Here is a 26,871-nt window from a genome sequence, read left to right on the forward strand (position 1 = left end):
CTAGTAGTTAGAGCTGTGTCCTATAGATGTCACTATATTTCCCTAAAAATTTTAAAATATCCCACGTTGTCCCCATGAGTTTGCTAAGACAACACAGTGCTCCTCAGTGCACAATTTGGGAGCCACAGCCTTGTAAATTTCCAGTGTCCTGTAGAACCCCCCCTATAAAAACTAGGCCACAGAACTATTACATAGATGTGTCTAACAGGTTAATAAATTGAAATTCATTTTTTTTAATTTTTTATTGATTTCAGAAAGGGAGGGAGGAGGGAGAGAGAAACATCAATGATGAGAGTCATTGATCAACCACCCGCCGCATGCCCCATACTGGAGATCGAGCCCGCAACCCAGGCACATGCCCTGACCAGGAATGGAACCTTGATCTCCTGGTTCATAGGTTGACGCTCAACCCTGAGCCATGCCAGTATTAAAAATGCTCAACTCAATGCTTGTGAAGAAATGGGGAGGTATTATACAACAGGGTACAATCTAACAATAGAAGATGACCAGTTTAGGTTCTGTAAGAACATTTTTAAAATGTATTAGATCAATATTCTAAATCTTTTTAAATTAGAAATTAGAGTAGAACTTACCTAAATCAAAATCATACATACAGTAGGTCATCAAAATGTCATGAAGCAAAATCAACCCTGGATTATCTTGGCCTTCATAAAACTTGTTTGTTCGATCTGTTCTGTTAACATCTTTTTCTGAGGAGGAAAATCACATATATGAAAACCTTTTAAAAAACAGATTTTTATAAAGCTCACATCTTATAAGTACAGGATTATTTTTCTTGCTATTAACTTTACTCTATTGCCAAGCCTTTACTTAATGAAAATAATCAGATTCCATTTCAGATATGCAATAAAGTAGCATTTTGGAATCATTTTCAAAAATCAGTCTACCTATCTATGAGTATATTTTAAAATATTTTTCCATATTTATCTAAACACAGAAATATTTTAATTGAATAGATAATATTTCCCATTAATTAAAAGCAACACTAGGTAGTAATTCACATTAGTTAGCAATAAAAATGCCAGTCATGATGCTTTTAATTAGGCAATATTATTTGAAAACAGTAATGAAAAAAGCTACTATACAATCAAGCGTAATCAAAGAGATTTGTTTCATTCATATTTGCTTCATTGATTATGAGAAGTAGCATCAATTTCTTTGTCATGTTCCATAATCATTTTCAGGATAAATTACTTCCTTATTCTCATATGTACATTATTCAGTCTATATTTTAGTATAAGAAATTTATTTTAATTTTGAAAAAAATGAAAATCCACATTTTGCTGGAAATTATTTCATAACTGTAAAAACAGATTTGGAAACATCACCACAAGAGTATTCCAAGTTATACTGACAATTCAACTCACGAACCTATTAAATGCATCTTGGGAAAGACTTTACAACTAAAAAGACCATTTCTCTAACCTAAATCCCTCAGGATATTGGAAATTTTTAAACTCAAAATGATATGCTTATAACCAATCCTGTTTAAAAGTTGTGAAGAAATGGGCGCGTATTATAAAACAGAGTAGAATCTAACAATAGAAGATGACCAGTTTAGGTCCTGAAAGAACATTTTTAGAATGTGGTAGATCCATATTCTAGCTTTCTGTTATAATATACTACATGAGATTTAATGAAATATATATCTATAGAATTGTGAAATAAGAAATAGCAATTAAAGTGCTATAAATGCAAAATTTCATTTAAAATGTCAAAATATTTCAGTCTCATATTACAGTTGATAAAGAGGTACATAATAACTTTTTTTATTAACTTAAGCACAATTTACATAGCCATAATGCCAATACAGATGATCTGACTTAACAGGTGTTTTAAACACAGTAAAGTTATTTGTACTCTCATTAAATATCTGTACTTTTTCCTGTTGTATATTTCTGTCAAGCAGAATACTTAAAAAAAAAAAAAAAAGGTATTTTATAAAGGAAGTATTTTTAGAAACTATTTCTAGAAAGACAATTATTACTTAAGGTAAAAAAAAATCCAACTCTCTGTCCAACTTGATGTAGCTAAAAAAGACTGAAACACACAACCATGCCGACTAATCCCATTTTACATTCACCATCACTAACCTTTCTTACCATTCCCTCTTCGTATTCATATAACAATTGTACAACTTCTCCTCTCTTCTCAAGCATCCAACACGTTATCTTCCACCAATCCATATTTCTTCTCTGACCTCATCAGTTTCTACACTCTACCCAACTCACTCCAAGACCCTGGGATGAAAACAAGTCTAACACGTTTCTTTCTGCTTGGATTGCCCTTCACCTAGGTATCTACATAGTTCACCAATCCCCCTTTTCGAGTTTCCACTCAAATATCACCTTTTCAAGAAGAGCCGCCTATGATCACCCAAGTTAAAACAATACAACACATAAACTTCCTAACCATCTTTCCTGCCTTATTTTTCTATTTTAGCACTTGTCACTAACATACCACATGTTACTTTTTATCTTATTTACTGTCTGTTCTTCCCCACAGGAACAAAAGCTACTTAAAGAATTTTGTTTTGTTCCCTGGTTAATCCCCAATGCCTAGAGAAGAATCTTACCTAATAATAGAGAAACGTGTTAATTGACCGTACCTCCACTACGCCCACAGCCAGAGAATGCAAATTAACCCAACAAAGATGGCGGTTAATTTGCATACATACCTGGGTCCCGGGAACCTCCTCAGCACCCAGGTCCCTCCCAGCCGGCCATCGGGCAGAGGCTTTAGGCTTGGGAAGGGGCCGAGCCTGCGATCAGAGGGGCAGGGGGCCGTGCCCCCTTCCCAAGCCTAAAGCCTGGGGCGGAGGCTTTAGGCTTGGGAAGGGGCCGAGCCTGCCATCGGAGGGGCAGGGGGTCCCCCTTCCCAAGCCTACAGCCTGGGGCGGAGGCTTTAGGCTTGGGAAGGGGCCGAGCCTGGGATTGGAGGGAAGGGGAAAAAAATCAATGGAAACAAATCCTCAGGTGAGGATAAAAGGAAAAAGAAAGAAAGAAATGTCATATCCTATGAAAGACACATCTTGAAAATGCTTAAAGAAAGTTGTCATTTTTTTCATGGTGAAGGGTCTGGAGTCCGTGTTGATGAAAATACCTTGGCGTCTGTGGTGACTGGCAGTGGCTGCAGCAGCGGGGTGATGGGGCTGGCGCCTTCCCCTGATCAGCCTGGTCGCCTCCCGCAAAGGGAGGCCAGACTGCGGCTTAGGTCCGCTCCCAACGGGGAGTGGGCCTAAGCCATCAATAGGACATCCCCTGAGGGCTCCCAGTATGTGAGAGGGGGCAGGCTGGGCTGAGGGACCCCTCCCCAGTGCATAAATTTCGTGCACCAGGCCCCTGGTCTACTACATAATAGGCACTAAGTAAATATTGAATAAATATAGGAATGTTTAAAATATTGTGATTTTCAAAAAAATTCTTGTACAGCTACAGCTATGCATGCCTTCAATAACTTTTCCAACATGGCCTTTATCATACTAGTAAGAGTCACACAACCCAGTATTGACTATCCTATATAATAAAGAGGTAATATGCAAATTAACCATCACAAGATGGCTCCTACGACCAGGTCAGCTGGGGGTTAGTGAGGGATGACGAAACAACTGAACAAACAGGCTGCATGGGGAGAGGAGACTGGCAGAGGGGTTAGTGAGGGACAACCAAACGAGTGAACAGCAGGCTACATGAGGGGCGACCAGGCTAGCAGGGGAGGGCAGTTGAGGGCGACCAGGCCAGCGGGGGGTGAGGGGCAGTTGGGGGCGACTAGGCTGGCATGCAGAGGCAGTGAGGGGCGATCAGGCCGGCGGGGGGGGGGGGGGGGAATTAGGGGCAACCAGGCAGGCAGGCAAGCGATTAGGAACCAGCGGTCCAGGATTGTGAAAGGGATGACCCTGAGGAGTCCCAGATTGGAGAGGGTGTAGCTGGGCTGAGGGGATTCGCCCCCTTGTGCATGAATTTCATGCACCGGGCCTCTAATTTGGAAATAAGTCTAATTCTCTTAATGTAAAATTCTGTCATTCACCTCTTTTTTAGGTTAATAATTATTCAATTTGCAAAAACTGACCAGAATTTGCTATCTCTCTGGAGTCATTTAATGAATTAAAAAATTAAATATACTCATACTAGTGGCCCAGTGCACAAATTCGTACACAGGATCCAGCCAGCCTGGCCCCAATCGGGGTGGATCGGGGCTGGGCCTGTTGGGAGGAGATGGCAGAGGTTGGCTGGCCAGCCAGCCCCATCAGGCCCGATCAGGGCTGGGCCAGCTGGGGGAAGGGGCGCGGGTGACTGGCCAGCGGGCCCCACCCCTAATTGGGGTTGGAGGGGCAATTGGGGGCAGGGCTGGCAATAGGGAGGGGCTGTGGGCAGTGGGCCAGCCGGCCCCACCCCTGAATGGGGTGAAGGGGGCCAGCAGCCTGGGGGTGGAGCCATGGGTGGTTGGGTGGTTGGCCGGCCAGCCGGCCCTGCCCCTGATGGGGTAGGGGGCTGATGTGGGGTGGGACCAGGCGGGGGGAGGGGCTGCAGAAGGTTGGCAAGCCAGCCCCGCCCCATATTGGGGTGAGGGGGCCAAATGGGTGGAGCTGGCATGGGGGAGGGGCTGCAGGCCGATCAGGGTAGTGGGGACCCATTGGGGGCGTGGCCAGCCGGGAGAAGGGGCTGCAGGAGATTGGCTGGCCAGCCCCACCCCAATGGGCCAGACTGGGGGGAGGGGCTGCGGGCCTATCATGGTGGGGCAGGCTGATCCGGGGCAGGGCTGGCAGGGGGAAGGGCAGCCAGCTCTTGATCTGGGTGGAAGAGTCTGATCAGGGGCAGGCCGGCAGGGGGGAGGGGCCGCGAGGTTGTCCAGCTGGCCCCACCCCCTGATCGGCCAGTTCGCTGGCCACAGTGGGTGTCATAGCGACCAGTTGTTATAGCCGTTAGTCACTGGCTTTTTATATATAGATGTAGAAGAGATCTGGAGGGATATAAACCAAAGCCTATTTAAACACCGTTTTCTCTGGATGACAGAAACAAACTAATTTTAATTTTTTCTTTTTTCATCTATAGTTTCTAATTTTTCATAATAAACAAACTGTTTTTAAAATAAGATAATAATCTTAATGCAATTAATTCAACAAGTAAAGTTAAGTACTGTTTTTACTATTTCACATTTTGAAATTAAAATATGTAGCCGAAACCGGTTTGGCTCAGTGGATAGTGTCGGTCTGCGGACTGAAGGGTCCCAGGTTCGATTCCGGGCAAGGGCATGTACATTGGTTGCGGGCACACCCCCGGTGGGGGGTGTGCAGGAGGCAGCTGGTCGATGTTTCTCTCTCATCGATGTTTCTAGCTCTCTATCCCTCTCCCTTCCTCTCTGTAAAAAATCAATAAAATATATATTTTTTAAAAATGTAATACTAGGGGCCCGGTGCACGAAATTCGTGCACTGGGGGTCAGGGGTCCCTCAGCCCAACCTGCCCCCTCTCACATACTGGGAGCCTTTAGGGGATGTCCTACTGACGGCTTAGGCCCACACCCCACGGGGAGCGGGCCTAAGCCGCAGTCTGGCCTCCCTTTGTGGGAGGCAACCGGTCTGATCAGGGGAAGGCACCAGCCCCATCACTCCGCTGCTGCAGCCACTGCCAGTCACCACAGCCACCAAGGTGTTTTCATCAACATGGACTCCAGTCCCTTCACCAAGAAAAAAATGACAATTTTCTTTAGGCATTTTCAAAATGTGTCTTTCATAGGATATGCATTTCTTTATTTTTTATCCTCACCTGAGGATATGTTTCCATTGACTTTTAGAGAATGTGGAAGAGAAAGGGAAAGACAGAGAGAAACATCAAATTGAGAGGAACACTTTGATTGGTTGCCTCCTGCATGAGCCCTGATCTGGGCCCCAGCCAGGGAGGAGCCTGCAACCTAGGTACATGCCTTTGATCAGAATCAAACCCAGACCCTGCTGACTGCAGGCTGAGGCATTATCCACTGAGTCAAACCGGCTAGGGCAGGATATGACATTTCTTAGCCCTCCAGCAGTGGACCTTCATTTTTTTCTCCAGAAGTGTGGTGGAAAAACCTTAGATCACCTTTTTGGATTCTTATTACCCAAGTTACTAAGAATATTACCAGTGGCATACAGGAAGCTTAGCCAATGTGCAGTCAGAAAAGGTGTTTCCTCTATAGTTCACACCAATTGAGGGCTGGACCCTGCCCAGGCCTAAAGCCTCTGGCCAAAGCTTTAGGCCTGGGCAGGCCCCTCCAGCTCCCTCTGATCACCGGCTCAGCCCCTGCCCAAGCCTGCCCAGACCGAAAGCCTCTTGGGGAAGAGCAGACCCCCAGCTCCCTGTGATCGATCGCAGGGGGTCCACTCCTGCACCAGGCCGAAGCAACCCCCAGCTCTCTATGATCGATTGCAGGGGGCCTGCACTCCAGCAGCGGGGCTGAGGGTACTGGGTGCCGCCATCTTGTGGCTATGGGGGCTGCCATTTTGCCATGGAGTGATGGTTAATTTGCAATTACTCTATTATTAGATCGGATACCAGTATTTATAAATATACTGACTTCATATAGCTATTTAAAAAGGAAAAACCAATAGTAAACTCTGCTGGGCTGGCTTGGCTCAGTAGGTGAGCATCGATCTATGAACCAGGAGGTCTCGGTTTGATTCCTGGTCTGCCAACTCAATCCCCAGTGGGGGTGTGCATGAGGCAGCCGATCAACGATTCTCTCTCATCGTTGATGTTTCTATAGCTCTCTCCCTCTCCTTTCCTCTCTGAAATCAATAAAATATATATATTTTTTAAATATATTTTATTAATTTTTTACAGAGAGGAAGGGAGAGAGAGTTAGAAACATCAATGAGAGAGAAATATCAATCGGCTGCCTCCTGCACACCCCCCACTGGGTATGTGCCCACAACCAAGGTACATGCCCTTGACCGGAATTGAACCTGGAACCCTTGAGTCCGAAGGCAGACGCTCTATCCACTGAGCCAAACCGGTTAGGGCTAAAATATATTTTTTTAAGAAAAATAGTAAAAAACACACATTCTAATGTACTCTTGAATTCTGATTTCTCTTTTCAGTCCCAATTCTATAACATATATATTCATTTCTTAAATCTAATCAAGATTTTAATGTAAACCTTTCTCGTGCACTTTCAAAATTAAGAAAAAATTACCAATAAGACTTCTATAATCTCTTAACCTCGAATTTCTCTTCTCTTGTTCCTCGCTGACAGATTTCCACTGTAGTTTCATCCTGAAGTATTCATCACTATAGAAAACAATTTTACACCAAAAACAGCTTACTTTGAACATTTGATTTAAAATGTTTAATTGAGCTGTTCTACAAACAATTTATCAAAGCATTTATAATGCTTAGTGAGATGCAAGTTTATAAATGATACTGAAATGTTTAGTTATAAAACAAAGGAAAAACAAAACAACCTTATACATGTCATAAATTTTGCTTAAACTACTAGAATAATTTAGTTATGACTGTAAGGAAACATATACCTTAAACCTTAATATCATACCTAAAATTATTCCAGTCATTAAATATTTAACCATGAAAGTATGTGAGTAATTACAAATACAAATCTACTGCATAAACTTGTTAATGTAAAAATGTCTTAGGAAAACTGGCAAAAAAGTTGAAAAGAAAAGAATTGAGAGTTTGAATATGCACATAATGATTAGGAGTGAGCTTTAAATTAAAGGCTAGACTAATGAACTGATAATAAGAGTACACCTGGAAAGTTGTTCTGTGTTTCTTTTAAAATCTAAGAGATTATTTAAAAATAGAAACACTCTTCCAAAAAAAAAAAAGAAAGATCAGTTTATGTTACAAGAGCACGGAAAAATTAATTAAAGGAAATTAACCTAAATAACAAATACACATTTTATGAGCTACTTTATAATCTCATAATAAATTACAAAAATAAATCAAGATAAGTGAAATATTTTAAAATCCAAATCTAGTTTTTTTTTTTTCAAGTATTCAAAATATTTGTACATAACTACAATGAGGTCCGTCTAATAAATGTTTCTGGTTTGAAATAACTATGGCATTCATAATATATTTTTTTACTATCACAAAGTTTATTTAATAAAAGTTCACTATGAAAATGCATACAACCCAATTTTTCTATTATAGTAAAACAGGTATTGTGGAGAGGGGACATGTAGAAGCAATTGATTTCTCTGGTGAACACAGCCATTCTTTATACTCTCCAAGGCTTTTAACATGATGATACTATTTCCTCGTATTACCATGTTCCAATATTGTTCTGTTGCCCACCAGTTGCCATCTCCACACATTCATCTATCACAAGATTCATAAAAGGATCAAATCCCTGCAATATTCCTTGGATATATTTGCCTTCCTTTAATTTCAATTATAATTTCTTGTCCGTAAGTTTTGTTTGTTTCTTACTCAAGAGAGTAAATTTTGTTCATGGTGTCCTCTCAGTGAGCTCAAAGATACCTCCAAACACAATCTGTGGACTCCCTCATGCTCCTGCACTGGTGGGCATAAACTTTAAATTAAAAAGATAAAAATAAAATTACTTTCTCATATTCTAGTCTACATATTCTAAATAGTTATCTAAAAACCCTTTATTGCCCAGCCAGAGTGGCTCAGTGGTTGAGCATCAAACCATGAACCAGGAAGTCACGGATTGGTCAGGCACATGCCCAAGTCGCAGGCTGGATCCCCAATAGGGGGCATGCAGGAGGCAGCTGATCAATGATTCTCATAATTGATGTTTCTATCTCTCTCTCCCTTCTCCCTTCCTCTCTGCAATCTATAAAAATATTTTAAAATAATAAATAAATACCCTTTATTAATTTCTATAGGTGAGTTACTTGAATTTCTTTGATGAACATACAAAAGACAATTACTTACGTTTTTTGTTTTTGTAATTGAGTTCTTTCCTCCTTGGTACTGTCCCAAGGAAAGTAACCCAGAAGAAATTTCCATACTTGCTTTCTCAATGCATGACTGAGTCCCTGAAGAAAACATGCATATTAAACACATTCGTAAAAAAGAATGCAGTACTTTAGTTCACAAAACTTAGATTTAAATAAACAGGAAGACTAATATTTGAGAGAGTTTTATACATAAAAACAGCTCAATTCAGTAAATACTAGATTGTTTTTGACTTTTGCATTCTCAAGATATAAACAGCTGCCAGAAAGTTTAAATAATGCAGAGTATATACAACAGACTGCATAGCAGACAGTGGGGCTGATTAGTCTTTCAAAACCAAATCATTACTGGATAACGCAACTACCACTGGGACATATACATGTCTTCTTCACATAACCCATAACTTCTGAAGTAAGGAAAAATATCTTTCCCTAGGCTTACTGGTATCCCACCTGACATCAGGGACATCACAAGCATGTAACTCTGTCCTACAGCAATTTTAAAGCATCATTCCTCAAAAAGGAATTCACCCCCTCCCCAAAAAAAAGAAAATCTTGAACACCAGCAGTTTAAAATACAATCCATATTAAAGTATTTACCCCTCGAAATATCATCTGCTTCATAGTATCTACATTTAAAATTCTTCCTTCGGAATCAATGTTCTTAGTCCATTCTTCCAGTGATACTGGGTCTCTCCTTTGAACAACAGGTCGTTCTCCCAAATCAATCTAAAATAAGATAACCAATAAGAGTATACCTTTAACCAGTGAAATAAAATCATGGTATTTAGAAACTTAAACTAAAATATGATTACTCAGAAATGTTCTAACATTTTTAATATCTTCCCTTGTTTTCCAACATTTAGTTTATGAACTAAATAGTTAACATTCCATACATTTTCCCTCCTAAATATACAAATAATTGGGTTATAAATTCAGGATGGAAAAACATTTGCTATTTTGGGTTTCAATTACATAAGTACAGAACAGTTAACATGTAAATTCCTATAAGAGACCCTTCACACTAAATGGTATGCTGTATTATTTTTTTAAAAAAACCACAGTATTATTCCATTAATCACATTCTAAAATTAGTTTTTCTTCCAAACTAAAATTTGTAGCTCTCAGAACTGATTCATTAGCTCCACTTGGTATTTTCTACAGTTTTTAATTCAATTAACGGATGTTGGTAATTTAAAAATGCCATTTACAACATAAGCCCTTTAATTAAGTACCACAATTTAGATATTTATAATGTTCTAACTATGTACAGCCTAGCACTGTAACAAATTCAAAAGTGTTGTTGAGCAGATATGTAAAGATTGGCCATAATTCAGGGCCAAAGTCCTTATTTTAAAAAGAAAAGATTCCCATGAGAATAAAAACCTTATAGTAGTAGTGTCCTGGCTGGTGCCTCTGGAACAGAACTAGAAGCAATACTCTAGGGCAGTGATGGGCAACCTTTTGAGCTTGATGTGTCAAACTTCGCCAAAAAACTGAGCATAACTCGGGTAGTGTGACACTTGGAGGAAAAAACATTATTTCGCAAATGTTCCATCCTCAGGAGCAGCAAATGTTTTATCCTTGGCATGTGGCCGCCTCAGTGGCCGCGTGTCATCAGAAATGGCACGATGAAACAAACAACCTGTTCATTATTATTAAAAGGCAATCAGATCATTCCAGTAAGAAAAAGCAGCTTGCAAAGAGGAATAGAGTCCAAACAGGACATGGCAAGAAGCCTTTTGAAGACATCATCTATGTCTCTAAGGAAAAAATTGCTACATCAAATGGGATTGTCACTTTATAATACATCTTGTGGCTTCCATGTGGCAGAAATTAAAAGAAAACTGCCACAGTTTCCTGGGGGATCCAGTGACCTTTGGAAGGAAGACAATGGCATTGGCTTTTCTCACTATGAACTATCCAAGTACAAGGAATGACTTCTTGGGTGTTAACTTTCTCCTCAGGATCTGATCTGAAAGCAATGAAGGTACTAGGAACCCCAGAGGATGGAGTGGCCTTATGTATGTTCATGGAAAACACCTTTGTAAGATTTAAGAAACTTCCTTTAAAAAGTGTCCCACTGTATCAAGGTTGGGCATTGGTTGGAGGAGCAGAATTTATTACAGCATATAATTTCAGATTAATGACTAGAAAGAGTTAGATCATATTTGTTCACAAGAAGATGGATATAATACTAAGCCAAGGCAAAGCTGCCCGGTTGGCTGAAATTATCCACAGTAGACAAGCTCTCCAAGTGTTAAGTGGGGCCCTCAAACTGGATTCAAAACAAGCTTTCAACTTAGGAATGGTCAAAGAGGTCTTTCAGTCTTCAGATGAAACTGAAAAAGAGGCACAAGTGGCTAAAGCAGTTTATGAAAGGGCCACCAGAAGTCATTTGAGTTTTGAAAAAAATCTGCTTCTTCAGGCAAAGAAGTTTTATTTCCAAGAGGCATTATAGACCGAAAGAGATCTTTTAGGGGCACTTTGGGGGTGGACCCATAAATTTAGAGGCTATTGTTAGGAAAGGAAAATTTTGTAAATAGTTACAATTCCAAGGACTCATATGTAGAAAAGTTAAATGATACTAAATATGAATGTCAGAATTACTTTGCAGGGTACTACTAATACCTGTATTTGGGTTTGTTTTTAAAAATATTATGAATACCTAAACTCACTGGCATAGTTTCCAGTATATAATATTCCCTCCCTTTTCTGTAGGGGACAGTTTCCATGTTCCCAGTGGATGCCTGAAATCGTGAATAGTACTGAACCCCATATATACTGTTTCTTTCTTTACTTACATACCAGTGATAAAATTTAATTTATAAATTAGGTGCAGTTAAGAGATTAACAACAATAACTAATAACACAATTATAACAGTAAAGAAAAGGTAACCAAAGAAAAGAGATCCACCATTAATGAACAGAAAGAATACGTAGTAATCGATGAACAACAATTTGGTGGCAAGACAAGTGTTAGTTGTTAAATATGTTAGCAGAAAGTTACAAGAAAGGATTATGAGAAAGAGGCAGATATAACTAAAATTGAGTTTCTATTTATATAGCATTCATATATGTTTAAAAACATTCCTCCTGTTAAAATATAAGAGCTATATTAATATAAATCTCCACTCACTCTTGTGATGACTTCAAATCCCGGTTCTTCTTGTTGATTTATCTTTAAACCTGGAATAGCATCACTAAGAAAATCTGCCATTTCTGAAGGCGGTCGCTGATGTGTAGAGGGATCGCTGCCTCTCAAACTATCAAAAATGTAGTTTGTAACTTTGGAAAATCCTACCATGGTTGCTGTATAAGGATCCTTTTTAATTTTCTATGTAGTAGAAAGAAAAATATTAGCATTAATTCAAATGAAAAATAAAAATACCTCATGATGGGAAATCGGCACTAAAACAGAGTGGTCTAAGATTATCTTAAAATATTTTTTTCTGAGGAGAAAAAATTTAATTTTCTAAGCCAATCTTTTCATTTGGTTAAAACATATATTAAATGGGAAATTAATGCTACTGATTGAATTACAGGTAAACAATGATTTGCAGGCTTCATTCAATCTGCACATCAGAAACATATGCAGTGCTTACTTTCCATTGGTGAGTGGCCCACAACAGCTTTCTTCTGTCTAGCAGTCCTGCCTTCACAAAAGAACATTATTTCTTGAAGCGTGCAGTACCACACTAGCCTAACACAAAATATTTGGTAGCTAAGTTTAAAAACTCACAATACTTAAATATTAGCTGATATTTTAACCTAACTATATGGTTAGTAAATCATGCCAAGAAAAATAATTAGTTCTGGGCAGTGCTGTGCCTGAAAACAGCAAAAGGTTTTTCTACTGCTAGGGTTACTTCTAAATCCCAAAATGCCTGATTATTCACAGTTAGCAAAAACTGTTACTTCTTTAAAGTCAATCTTTATTATTTAATCACAATAAGAAAATCCGTTCCCTCACTTTTTTTAAAAAATCCTTACCTGAAGATACGTTTTAATTGATTTTTAGAGAGGATAGGGGAGAGAAAAAGAGAAATAATGATGTGAGAAACATTGGTTGGTTGACTCCCAATACTCACCCCAACCAGAGATCGAACCCACGACCTAGATATATGCCCTGAAAATCGAACCTGCAACTTTTTGGTGTACAGGACGATGCTCCAATCAACTAAGCCACCCGGCTAGGGCCCTCACTTTTTATTTTAATCAGTGGTTAGCTCTCTTGTCTTCCTTACTTATCTTGTTTAACTTCAGAACCAAGAAGAGCCCTGGCCCGATAGCTCAGTTGGTTAGAACGTCTTCCCTACACACCAAGGTTGTAGATTTGATCCCCGGCCAGGGCACATACAAAAATCAAATGATAAATGCATAAATAAGTGTAACAACAAATTGATGTTGCATGCGCGCGCGCTCTCTCTCTCTCTCTCTCTCTCTCTCTCTCTCTCTCTCTCTCTCCTTTCCTCTCTTTCTAAAATCAATAAAAAAAATTTTAAAAAAAGGAACCAAGAGAATATTTGGGACAGAGTATCACTCAAACATTTGTTGAGTGAGTAAATGAATGAACAAACAACCATCTCATTAGTTTACATACAAATCTGAGTGAAAAATAAACTAACTTTATTGTGTCAAGTGCACATTTTTAGTCAAATGCAAGAATATACTAAAATATTTTAAGAGGAATTAGAACCTACTTAAATAGAAAATAAAAATTCAAACTAGATCTTTGCCTAAGTTTGTCATTAATGAATTCAAAATAGCTTACAAAATGATATTTCACCTAATCAATGAAAGCTATTTCAGTATTATGATAAAGGGAAAAAATGCTTTGAGAGTAACTAAGAACCAAAGAAGCTTCTAACAATATAAAACATACTATTATTTCTATAAAATTACAGCGAACAGTTTTATAAAGTTTACAAAGAGACATTTGCCTCATTCTGTGTAACTAAGCAAGTTGAGAGGTAGGGGGTATATATATATATAAAATAATGGAGATAGATTAACAGATTAATAATACAGACAGATTTAAGAAACATACTTGTATTAAACCATATGTTGGTTCATCAAGAAGATTTTCAAAAGACTGTGAAAGACTCTTATTCGGACAATTCACAAGAAGTATTCTTTTATCCTGTGGAGCTCTGTAATAAAAAGAAGGGATGTGTTGAAAATGCTAGCACAATGCATCAATTACTACCTGAATAACTCTAGTGCAGTTACTTTTCCTTAACAACAATGAAAAACTTAAATGTTTAGTTTTAGAAGTTTCCCATTAATATAATATTAACAAGTACTTAAAACTACCTTGAGTTCCAAAACTACATGAAATATTAAATTAGCAAATATAAAAGGGTTGAAGTACCGGTATATTTTTCTTCTAAGTAAAACCAAGAGGACTACATTGTAATGAACCCAAATTCTGGTTTAGAATTATAGCAGAAAACCTTAAAAATATAGCCTCCTTTATATCATCAAAACTAAAGTAAGACAAAACACACTATAGGATTCATCAGTATATATACTATTATATACTCTAGGAAAATGTCCCATTTTGAAATGGTTTCCAATTTCATTCCACAGCTTGGTAGTATTGCATATAAGATGTTAAAAATATAAGATACAGCCCGGCTGGTGTGGCTAAGTAGTTGAGCATCGACCAATGAACCAGGAGGTCATGGTTCAATTCCCAGTTAGGGCACATGCCTGAGTTGCAGGCTCAATCCCCAGTAAGGGGCATGCAGGAGGCAGCCAATCAATGATTTCCATCACTGATGTTTCTCTCTCTCTTCCTCTTCCTTTCTCTCTCTGAAATCAGTAAAACCTATTTAAAAATATAAATGGGAAGATTATCTGTTAAAGATCATCAATTATGCTAACCGTAATTAACATACACAAAAATATTTAACAAGGTTATATAATGTACAGTTCAGGTAATATTTTTTAGTTCCTGCTTATTAAGCTCTGGACACAAGTTTTTCTTTGTATTTCTGCAGAGCTACAGAACAAATAAAATACATCCCAAGCAGACATCTAATTTCAGGTAATCAGATGAATTACCCACTTTTTTCTATTCAAATAAGTTTGATAACTCAGTAAGTCAACTGTAATGAATCCACAACTTTTGTGTTTAAAATAAAAATTAAATGTATTATTTTGCTACTATCTATTTATAGTTTATTATAAATGTTTGAGATAAGAACTTTAATAACAGTTATCGCTTCTCAATTCTAACATAACAGAATGCAACAGCAATGCTAAGGGGAATATGAAATCCAAAAAAGGGTCTTATTCTTACATACTCAGAAACAGCACTCAATCTTTGGAGCCAATAGGAGCTTAATAAGCCTTTTGGCTTTTTAAAAGTAGTTGAAGTTGAGTCATTTGCAGTAGAAAAAAAATTTTTTTAATGTTCAATTTTCATTAAACTCCATCTTTCTGAGCACTTTTTGGGGTTATGTTTAATATGAAGACCTACAGTACAGGTTCTCGCATAGTATTTTCAAATAATAGGTCAACTTTTAAATGTAGCACCAGAACAAGAAACTAACATAGAAACATACTTTTTCCTACCACAGTGCTGCTGGTGCAGTGGTTATATTTTGTTTCTAACAATAATTAAGTCAAATTATTTCTTTAAAATCCAAATAAAAATTGGTCATTAAAGTCAAAACTCTGGTTATGCATGTAGAAGAGAAACAAATATACAACCTTCAACTATCTGGACTCAGATCATTATTGCTACAGATCTAAAACTATAGTCAGTAAACTGTAGATGGGAAGAAGAAATGATTGCCTAATGAACAAGCAACCACAGATACTTTGTAAAAAGGAATGATTTCATTTTTTATAGCCAATGTTCTGTGATGAGGGGCTTGGGGAGAGCTCTAGGAGGAAAGATATAAGAAATTTAAGACTTAGTTGCCCCTAAAAAAATCAACAAAACATTTTTAAAGTACATCAGCCAAAAGACAAGTAGTATATTGTTAGGCAATTACAGAGTATTGGCATTCCAGAATATTGCTACATTTCCACAATAGTACAAACTCCATGAAGGCAGGGGTCATATCTTTTTTGATTACTGCTCTTTCCAGCACTTGACCCAGTTCCTCAAAAAAAAAAAAAAAAAAAAAATTAGTTGTTGAATAAAAAAATAGAGGGAGAAAGAAGAACACCGTTCCCTCGGTTTCATGTTTCCAAATGGAAATATGAACTTGTTCTAAAGAAATTCTCCTTCACAGGGACACAACTGATTGCTGAAATCAGGAAAGAACAAGGTTCATGTTTGGCATAATCCCATTCCGGCTCTCTCCTGTTCCTGGATCAGCCTGCCAACAGAGAAAGCAGTTTCTAGCCTGCTCTCATTCACATCATAAGTGATCTGTCCTCTTGAGGGAGACCTGCAGTTATCTAAAAATGACAAAAACTGGGTGCCTTCAAAACTAATTTGGGGTGGATTATATGATGCTGCATATCTAAGCTTCACCGATAATGGTGATATTTTTATCAGCAACTGTCTGATTCTTATATTTACTACTCAGTAATTTACAAATGCAGGAAAGAAAACAACAGTTCACTTACAGACTTCATTAAAATATCACCAGCACACATTCAAGCTACACATGCCCTTATAATGTGACTAGAGGCCCGGTGCATGAAATTCGTGCATGGAGGGGGGGAGGGCAGTCCCTCAGCCAGGCCTTCACCATCTTGCAATCCAGGACCTCTGGCTCATAACTGCTCGCCCGCCTGCCTGATCGCCCCTAACCACTCACCTGCCTGCCTAATCGACCCTAACGGCTCGCCCGCCTGCCTGATCGCCCCTAACCACTCTGCCTGCCTGCCTCATCACCCCTAACGGCTCGCCTGTCTGCCTGATCGCCCCTAATCACTTGCCTGCCTGCCTCATCACACCTAACCACCTCTGCCTCAGCCCCCGCGGCTTTGTCCAGAATGACATCCAGAGGGTCGTTCAGCTGTCCAGTCTAATTAGCATATTACACTTTTATTATTATAGACAGATTGCTGAGTACATCTGTTTCCCATCCAGGATAGAAAACGCTCTACATCTTAAGCTAAAATCTATTTCCTTCTATTTTCTCTTTGGAGTCATACAAAACAAATGTACAATTTATTTCTTTTAACATCGCTTTCAATATTACTTATAGAATTAAAAGTATCATACCACTTATTCATTCAACTAAGATTGATTGTGCAAATATATGCTATGCACTGTGCTAGGAACTCAGGAGACAATACAAACAAAATAGAAGTAATCCCTGCCTATCTATATGGGCTTACATTCTAGAGCAGAACATTAAAAAATAGACAAAATGATTTTATTCTGTTAAGGGCCATGAAGGAAGCAAACAAGAGAATGAGACAGTGAAAAGGAATGGACGTGGGAACCTACATTATATGGGAGACAGGGGCATCCAGAGAAGCTCTTCTGAGGAAGTGCCATTATACTAATATCATGAGGATCAGAAAGGAAAAAATATATCCCACAAAAAGAGAGATGGATACATAAGAAGACCCTACGACAAGAAAGCATTTAGGGTGTTTTAGGACCTGAAAGAAAATCATGTGGCTAGACTACAGAAGAGAATAGTGTGAGATAAGGTTTAAGAGATAAATAGAGCTAAGATAGGGCAGATCCTCGTTGACCATAGTAAGAAATCTGGATTTTATTTAATGTTACACCAAAATTCCTCTTCAAGTTAATGTTTTTCATGATACCATTTTTATCCCTTTTATTACACATCACCTTTTCCATGTAGAATAGTCTAACACATTTAAAATTAAGCCCAGTTCTCCAAAGTATGAACTCACCAGTAGAGAGGTTCTACCACTTCATCCTTGGTACTATGCTTTAATCAAGTCCCAGATCGAATGAGCTATTTTGTGAGTGTTACATCACAACACTGATTAATGAGCTTGCTTGCTCAAAAGTAAAACCCAAGTCTTTAACACGTGCTATTCAGATGGCCAAACCTTCTGCCCTAATCGTGACAATGCCTCACCTGAAATCTACTTAATCTCCTGTATGGTAGCCTAGTCACAGCCTTTCACTTGAAGATCCAGACCCAAATACTACCAACCAGGCCCAACTTTCTTATGGTTACTGGTAATGATCAGCATATCTAATGCCAGCCAGGAATGATCAACATAATAGGGGAGAAAATTTCATTCCAGAAAATACATAGTCAGTATCTTCCAACTATTGGGTCACTCTTAGCTTTATATAAACTAAATTTAGTCATGATAAAATAAGGACATTTTTCTATTTTCTATTATAAAGTGAGGACATCATTCATGAAGTTAACAATCATCCCTACAGTTCCCCAAGCTGAAAATCGCAACTTCTCCCTTCTCACCTCCACATATCCAATCAATCACAAACTTTAATACTTATATCTTCCCTGTCACTCTCCCATTTCATGCCACTATAATTTCATCTAGATGACTAGAACAACTTGCTAACATGATTTACAAGATGCTTCATGCTTTGGCCTTTACCCAGCTCTTTGGCCTCATCTTTATATTTAGTAACCTCCCTTTTCCCACTATGCAGACCTGTGATATTGAATTACTTCTGTTCTGTGATTACATCAGTTTTACATCCTTTCTCTATTTAAAACATTTCTCTTTTTAAATACGACCTTCCCTTTCATGCTAATGTTCACTCGTCAGGTCTTAGATGTCGCTTCCTCAGAAAGTATTCCTGAGCCCTACCCAACCTGCAATCTGAATGAGGTACCCTTCCTCTCTTCCTGGGAGCTCCCAAAACATCCTTGTACATACATCCTTCATCTTAGTTCTTGATTTTATTGCCACTTATTGGTCATCATCCTTCATGAGACCATAAACTCTCAGATATCAAGAAATGTGCCTGTTTTATTCTCTACTAAATATCAAACAACTAGCACAGTGCTCAGAACATAATTGATACCCAAAATATATTTGATGAGAGTGACAGCAAGAAAGAATGTGTGTACAAAGGCACATAGGTGAATAAATGTAAGATATAAGGTTTTTGAAAAGTGATTATAATCCTATATAATAAAAGCCTAATGTGCTAAGAGTCCGGTCATCCAGTCAACCAATCAAAGCATAATATGCTAATGATATGCTAAGGCCGCTCAACTACTGGCTATGACATGCACTGACCACCAGGGGGCAGTCAACCAGTCAACCAGTCGCTATGATGTGCACTGACCACCAGGGGGCAGATGCTCCAACCAGTAGGTTAGCTTGCTGCTGGGGTCCAACCGACTGAGACTGAGCAAGACAGACCGGACACGCCTTGGAGCCCTCCTGTGGTCCCTCCCCAGCTGGCCAACCTTTCAAGTCTCTCCCCAACCCTGATCATGCACTGGTGGGGTCCCTCGGCCTGGCCCGCACCCTCTCGCAATCCGGGACCCCTCGGGGGATGTCGGAAAGCCGGTTTCAGCCTTATCCCACTCAACGCAGGAGCTTCCCCCCTGGTGGTCAGTGCGTTCCCACTGGAAGAGCACCGCTTAGCCAGAAGCCGGGCTCATAGCTGGCAAGCGCAGCGGTGGTGACGGGAGCCTCTCCTGCCTCTGTGGCAGCGCTAAGAACCCCTTGGAGGATGTCCACCTGCCAGCAGGGAGCAAGCCTAAGCCGGTAGGCAGACATCCTCCAAGGGGTGACGAACTGCGAGAGGGCACAGGCTGGGCTGAGGGGAACCCCCAACCCCACTGCACGAATTTCCTGAATGGGGCCTCTAGTAATTTTATAAAGGGCTTAGACTTGCCTAACTTAAATCTGCAATATTACAAATAAAACTCTACATACCTAAAAAAAAACTACATAATAAAAGGTAAATTTAGTAAATATATAATCCATAAGCCACTGATGCATCTTCACTTAAATGTGTATAAAAATATCAGACCACTCTTTTCTTTAAAACAGTGCCATGACAATAGATTGCAGATCCAAGTTATTAAAATGGAAAAATATTTTTCAAAGTAGTTGATATCCCAGGAAAATAAAAAGCCTCTTGTGCCCTGGTACACACATAGGTCGCTAATACCCATTGACAAGTGAAAATAGTTTGCCTTGAGTCCAATACAACAATCCAATTTCAATAAGTAGAAAATAATTGATACTTACTCACACAATACCACATATTTTTCAAGAGAGTCAATCAGTAGTTTGCTATCACCTTGATGAAAGTGCAGAGCAGGGAGAACGACGTCATCCTTTAGACAGAATACCAAATACGACCAGCCCATACCCTCTTTGTTTTGCTTGATTGATTTCAGGTCTGTCAAACTGAACAGGAATGACCATTTGCTTTTCCCATTTCTTTGACTTGGAGTATCTTAAAAACAAGAAAGTGGGGCAAAATATTTTTGTTCACCTTTTTAAAAGGTACTAACAGTGCTCTTCATGATGGCCTAACAGAAATGTGTTGACCCTAGGGAATGACTATACCATTCATATCACTATGGTTCCCACCTGTATTAAAAATGGCAGCATATATTTTCTTTAAAAAACAATTTTTAAAATAATTATCCTATTGCACGCAAATTAAAAAGGTTATCCCCATTTAAATATAAGCTTTGCCCAAAATGAACATGACTCTGGAAGCAGGCTGGCTGTATTCAAATTACAATACCACAATCTTACTAAGCAAATGATTTGGAGCAAATAACTGAATCTTTCTGAGCCTGTTTCATCATCTGTAAAATGGAGAGAATTATACTTACCTCACAATGTTATTCTAAGAATTGAGAGATAATACTTGTCAACTAACTAGGTACAGGGAAAGTATGTAGCAAATACTCAATAAATGTTAATATTTTCCACTCCGCCAAATATGAATGATGATGCTCTTGGACAATCATTTAAAACAAAAACAAACCTTTATTTCCATCACTTCCGTTGCAATTATTTTTACTAGACTACACTGAGTGAAGATAAGTATACCAGTATAAAAAAAAAATACTGGGGTGAATAGCCAGACTATTATTTGGGGGGAGAAGGGGGCGGGCAAAAACCCAAAGAATACTGGGGAATTAAGGGTGAAAATATAACTAAGTTGTGAATGCTTCCAAGAGAATGAATACATTTAATTTTCCTGCTAAATCAATCTTATACTAAATTAAGACCTCATTTCAAATCAAACTATAGTTATGTAAAATAAAGCATTTTCTGAGTTTGTGGGCTGTTTATAGAAGCTTTAAATCCTAGGTTTGTGAACAATATCATAATTGATAACAAGCAACTTAAAGATTATCCATTTAAATAAAAATTTAAAGAACAAGGAAAAATGTTTCTTCTCATTAATGTACAAAATTAGTTTCTAATTTTACCTTATAATAGACAAATATGCAAATTGACCGCACCTTCGCTATGCCCAAGCCACGCCCACCAACCAAGCCACGCCTTCCAACCACACCCACCAGGAAACCCTTGCAGGGATGTTGGGGTGTGGCGGAGCCCAAGGCCGGGAAAGCCGCCCGAGGCTTTCCGGGCCTTGGGCACCAGCGGGGAGCCTGCGCAGATCGCAGGAAACCACTGGGGGTCGGCTCCTGCGATCGGTAGCAGGGACGCTGGGTGCGGCAGAGCCCAAGGCCACCGCCCGGGGCCAAGCCCCAACCCTGAAATAAGGCAGAAGGCGGTGGCCACAGCCAAGGCCTGGGTCCCCGGTGCAGGCAGCCAGGTAAATGAAGGTCTATTGCACGAATCTTCGTGCAAACGGGCTACTAGTCTAGTTATAATTTCAAATCATTTTATTTTAACATTTTAACTCAGACATAAGCATGTCATGTTCCTAAAATTTTAAAAAACATTGTACCTAATGTTCTTTCCTAAGAAGTGTCATACTGTTATTCAAGCTCTTCATTAATTCCGTCCCACACCATCAATTGTACAAGGATAAACTGCATAGATGATATATGCATATAGGACTTGATCAAAGGGTAGATCTATTGCTGTTGACCTGCATGTATATCACCCTTCTTATATAGACAGGAACATGATAGCTCCATCAACTCCAAAAAGATCTCCTACATTGACACAAAGAAATCTACAGCTTACAGAAATTGCTACCTGCAAGGAATGCAGGCACCATGCCTATTTCATGGGCACTTGAGCAAGTATCATTTCAAAGGAAGCCCAGAAAGGCTCAAGTAACACACCAGTTAAAATGGTGAACTCATATCTAAGACTGGCATTAGATTAAGTGACATGTGCCCAATTGGATGCTATATAACATCTTTTACTAGAATTTATATTATAGAGCATATAACATTACCACAAGCTAATATCAAAGTGAGAACAATTCTACAATTCCAATGTCTTCATGAATCATTTAAGTGTGAATATACACTTAGACTATATTATCTGCAAAGAACAAAAATATTTTCATAGCAAAAGAGCAATGGAAAACTAGATATAAACAATTATTTAAATGAAATTCTTAAGTTACACAAAAAAGTATTTAACCCAAATTAATGTAAGAAAATCATGTGGAGAATATTAAATAATATATGCAGGTTACATGAATCATCAGGAGTTTGTGAATATCCAAAACTAAAAATTTTACAGATTTTTTCTTCATTAAAGGAAGAGACACACATTACATCCTATATAATAAAGAGGTTATATGCAAATTGACCATCACAAGATGGCCACCCCGTTGTCACAAGATGGCCGCCCACACATCACCACAAGATGGCCACTCCACGTCGTCACGAGATGGCCGCCCCCACATCATCACAAGATGGCCGCCTCCACATCGTGACAAGATGGCCACCCCCCCCCCATGTCGTCGGCCAGCAGGAGAGAGCAGTTGGGGGCAACTAGGCCTGCAGGAGAGGGCAGTTGGGGGCAACCAGGCCTGCATGGGAGGGCAGGTGAGGGGGACCAGGATTGCAGGGGAGGGCAGTTGGGGGTGACCAGGCCTGCCGGGGGAGGCAGCTGGGAGCGATCAGGCCGGCAGGTGAGCAATTAGGTGTCAATCATGCCATCAGGGGAGTGGTTAGGTGTCAATAAGGCCAGCAGGGGAGTAGTTGGGGGCTATCAGGCTGGCAAGCAGGGTGGTTAGGGGCAATCAGTCAGCCAAGCAGGTAATTGGTTAGGAGCCAGCAGTCCCGGATTGTGAGAGGGATGTCCAACTGCTGGTTTAGGCCCAATCCCACAGGGACCCCTCACAGCAAAAGAGCTATGGAAAACTAGATATAAACAATTATTTAAATAAAATTCTTAAGTTAGGGGTCCCAGATTGGAGAGGGTGCAGGCTGGGCTGAGGGACACCCCCCCATCAGTGCATGAATTTCATGCACTGGGCCTCTAGCCCTATATAATAAAAGCCTAATATGCTAAGTGTCCAGTCCGTTCAACGAATCAAAGCATAATATGCTAATGATATGCTAAGGCTGCTCAACTGCTCGCTATGACGTGCACTGACCACCAGGGGGCAGATGCTCCAACAGGTAGGTTAGCTTGCTACTGGGGTCCAGCCAATTGGGACTGAGTGAGAAGGGCCAGACACGCCCTGGAGCCCTCTCGTGGTCCCTCCCCAGCTGGCCAACCTTGGGGACCCTTCGGGGGATGTCGGAGAGCCAGCTTCAGCCCAATCCCGCAGGCCAGGCCAAGGGACCCCACTAGTGTACGAATTCGTGCAACAGTCCTCTAGTATTAAATAAAACAGAAAATGCCTCACACATTTCCTCAGTTAAAATGCTGACAAGTGATGAGATAAACATTACAAGTCAATTCTAGAAGTCCCTTTACTAGAATATAGCTTCATGAGAACAGGAACTTTATTTTATCACAGCTATATCCCCAGCTCCTAGAAGAGTGACTACCACATAACAGGTACTCAAAGATGTGTTGAATAAATGAATAATTAGGACAGGTCAACAATTTAATCTATCATCAATAACTAACCAGAAACAGATGGTTACAAAGAAACAGAAACCAAGAGTTAGCTCAAAATTTCCTTCTTTTTCCTTACAGAAAGGTAATAAAACTAACTGGTACTGATGAACTTACTATGTTACCAAATACATATAAAAACATCTCCAAAACACTGACATGAGAAAACTGGCCATAATGCAGAAAAGTAAAAAAAAAGAGCTCAGTGAGTATCCATGTCTTAAATAGAATTAACATCAAGGACAGGACATTTTAGATGGGTTTGTAGAGCATCATCGCAGTCTGTTGTTCTGGGAATATGTATTTTCAAAACCTAGTACATAAAAGCAAATATCTAGTAGAAGCTCTAAAGAAATATAAAGTTAAATAAATCTTTGATAGTCAATTTTTTAAAGGTTTGTCCCAAGTTTCCTTTGTGAATCACCGAGAGTAAAAATATTTGAAAAAAATCCTTTTTAAAAATATAAAAATGGCCCTGGCAAGTTTGCTCAGTGGTTAGAGCATCAGCCCTCAGATGGAAGTATCTTGGATTCAATTCCTGGTCAAGGCATGTACCTCTGGTGCAGGTTCAAAACCCAGCCCCAGTCAGGGCACGTGCAGGAGGCAACCAATTGATGTGTCTCTCTTATATCAATGTTTCTCTCTCTTCCTCTCTCTCTCTCTTTTCCCCACCCCTCCCTTCCTCTCTTTCACTCTCTCTAAAAGATCAATAGAAAAAATATCCTTGGGTGAGGATTAAAATATATATATATATATATATATATATATATATATATATATATATAGTTTCATAATGGCACAATTTTGAATTCTGAAACATCAAGTCTGGAAAATGTCTCCTTTAGAAAGGAGTTTTGATAAAATATAATCAGATAAGGTAGTCTAGGACAGGATAGGATGGGACAGAGTGCATTGCACTTCATAACTCCTTGTTCAATTAAATATATGTATGCATATTGGGCCATATTGTCCAATGTATTTCTTACTGCTATGCACAACCACAATTTTTTTTTTAATACTGGTGAAAAAAGAAGAAAATCTTAACTTTTACTAACTATGAAATAAAGTTATGCTCTTTACTTTTGTAAGTCACAATGCATGGCCAAGCCATGTAAGCAGTATTTACATCTGTGTTTTTTGCTAAGCTATACAGAGGTTCTCAACTTCACACATTTAAATCACTAGGAGATTTTGAAAAGTACTGATGTCCAGGTTCTATCTCCAGAGTATGGTTTAATTTGAATAAAATCCAGGCATTAGTATTTTTTTAAAAGCCTAATCTTACCAAATAATTGCAATGTGCAAAGTTGAAAACCATTATTCTAAAAAAGATCTTTAGCCCTGGCCAGTGGCTCAATTGGTTGGAGCGTCGTCCTGTACACCAAAAAGTTGTGGGTTCAATTCCCAGTCCTGGCACATACCTAGGTTGTGGGTTCGATCCCAGGTCGGGCAAGTAGTGGGGGCAATTGATCGATGTTTCTCTTCCACATCATGTTTCTCTCTCTCCCCCCTTCCTCTCTCTCTAAAAAAAACAAATAAAAATATCTTTATTGTCAGATTATACTTTTCTCATCCACGGAATGCTTCTTTCTTCTATGGAATTCTGAAAACTAATTTTGCTCATTCCTGCAGCCTGACTTTTTCATTTTCAAGGATTTAACAGTATTAGGCAACAACAACAAAAAAATAGCAATTCACATAACCAATCCTAAAAATCTAGTCTAGAGAAGTTAAAAATCCCTCACATGCCAAATATACTAAACTCCTGTGCTTTTATCTTTCCTTAAAACTTTATATTGCTCTGGTTCTTTATTGATAGAAAGAGAACTCCAATAAGTTATTAAGTAAATAAATAAATAAATAGGAGAGGCACACACATGCATAAACTGATTGTCAATATCTTGTGAATTACTATTTATTTCTTAATTGCCACTGTTTCCAAGAAATTATACAGTTCAAAATGTAACTACTACCTATAATAATCTTTAATAATAAAAGCATAATATGCTAATTAGACTGGACATCTTTCCGGATAAGGCCGGGGGCTGCGAGGGAAGTCCAGGTCGCCAGTGCCAGAGGGAAGCCGGTGCCAGCAGCCGGGGGAAGGAAAGCCTATTCTTGCACGAATTTCATGCATCAGACCTCTAGTATATAAGAATAATTTCCCAGGCCATATATTAAAATCAATTTTACTTAGTAACGATGCTATATAAATGTAGCAACAGATATTCTAATAAATTCTGGTAAACATGGATAAATTCCTATAGCCAAACCAAAATCATTAAGATATAAAATATACTTTTACTTATAAAACATAGAGGAATCAATAGGAAAAAAACATTTTAACTCCATACAAGTGTTTAATATATTTAAAAGCGATCAATCCACAAATAACCTGGCCATATCACAGATAGGCTATACCATATTTGGAGTAATATGTGTGTTCTATCAGGCTGTTGGCTTGGCTCTTTTTTGTTATCTACATGTAGATAATTACCACATAGCAAACACAGATTTAAAGCCTATATAATAAAAGGCTAATATGCAAATTGACCAAAGGTAAAATGACCAATCACTATGATGTGCACTGACCACCAGGGGGCAGATGCTCAATGCAGGAGCTGCCCCCTGGTGGTCAGTGCGCTCCCACAGGGGGAGCACTGCTCTGGCGAATGCAGCGGCGGTGGTGGGGGTCCCGGACTGTGAGAGGTAGCATGCTGGGCTGAGGGACCCCACCACCACAGTGCACGAATGTCATGCACCATGTCTCTAGTATATATGTAAAAGAGAATAATCACTGAACATGTATAAAGGGGAGACTGCAATGAGCTGTTAAATTCCCAGGAAACACTGACATTAGAATAGGATGGTTAGTGGTATACTCCATCTCCCCCTTGTGCTTTGGGATGAAATAACTTTATTTTTTTTAAATTCTACTAGATTAAGAAAAATATGCATGAGAGACAGCCAAAGCAATTTTCTAAAGTGTTTCTATTTTTTGCCATTAATAAC

At 39.1% G+C, this 26,871-nt stretch overlaps 1 protein-coding gene and 2 pseudogenes across 3 annotated transcripts in view; 1 reads left to right on the forward strand and 2 right to left on the reverse strand.

Annotated features, from left to right (window-relative positions):
* Positions 1-26,871, reverse strand: part of TBC1D15 (TBC1 domain family member 15) — a 78,470-nt gene that overhangs the window by 19,085 nt on the left and 32,514 nt on the right. For 2 of the 3 annotated variants that reach the window (XM_028131167.2, XM_054718839.1), the window contains exons 5-11: positions 20,086-20,296; positions 13,991-14,093; positions 12,080-12,277; positions 9,541-9,669; positions 8,918-9,021; positions 7,191-7,285; positions 594-710 (exon numbers count right to left, since the gene is read on the reverse strand). In XM_028131167.2, coding sequence (XP_027986968.1) covers positions 594-710; positions 7,191-7,285; positions 8,918-9,021; positions 9,541-9,669; positions 12,080-12,277; positions 13,991-14,093; positions 20,086-20,296 — 957 coding nt within the window. Of the gene's footprint in view, positions 1-593; positions 711-7,190; positions 7,286-8,917; positions 9,022-9,540; positions 9,670-12,079; positions 12,278-12,545; positions 12,597-13,990; positions 14,094-20,085; positions 20,297-26,871 lie in introns of all 3 variants that reach the window. The other variant, XM_008155544.3, reaches the window with a different exon arrangement.
* On the reverse strand, positions 8,102-8,526 carry LOC114227781 (small nuclear ribonucleoprotein G-like; annotated as a pseudogene).
* LOC129149771 (ethylmalonyl-CoA decarboxylase-like) lies at positions 10,668-11,076 on the forward strand (annotated as a pseudogene).

Source organism: Eptesicus fuscus, chromosome 7, assembly GCF_027574615.1.
Source record: "Eptesicus fuscus isolate TK198812 chromosome 7, DD_ASM_mEF_20220401, whole genome shotgun sequence".
Classification (NCBI taxonomy): domain Eukaryota; kingdom Metazoa; phylum Chordata; class Mammalia; order Chiroptera; family Vespertilionidae; genus Eptesicus; species Eptesicus fuscus.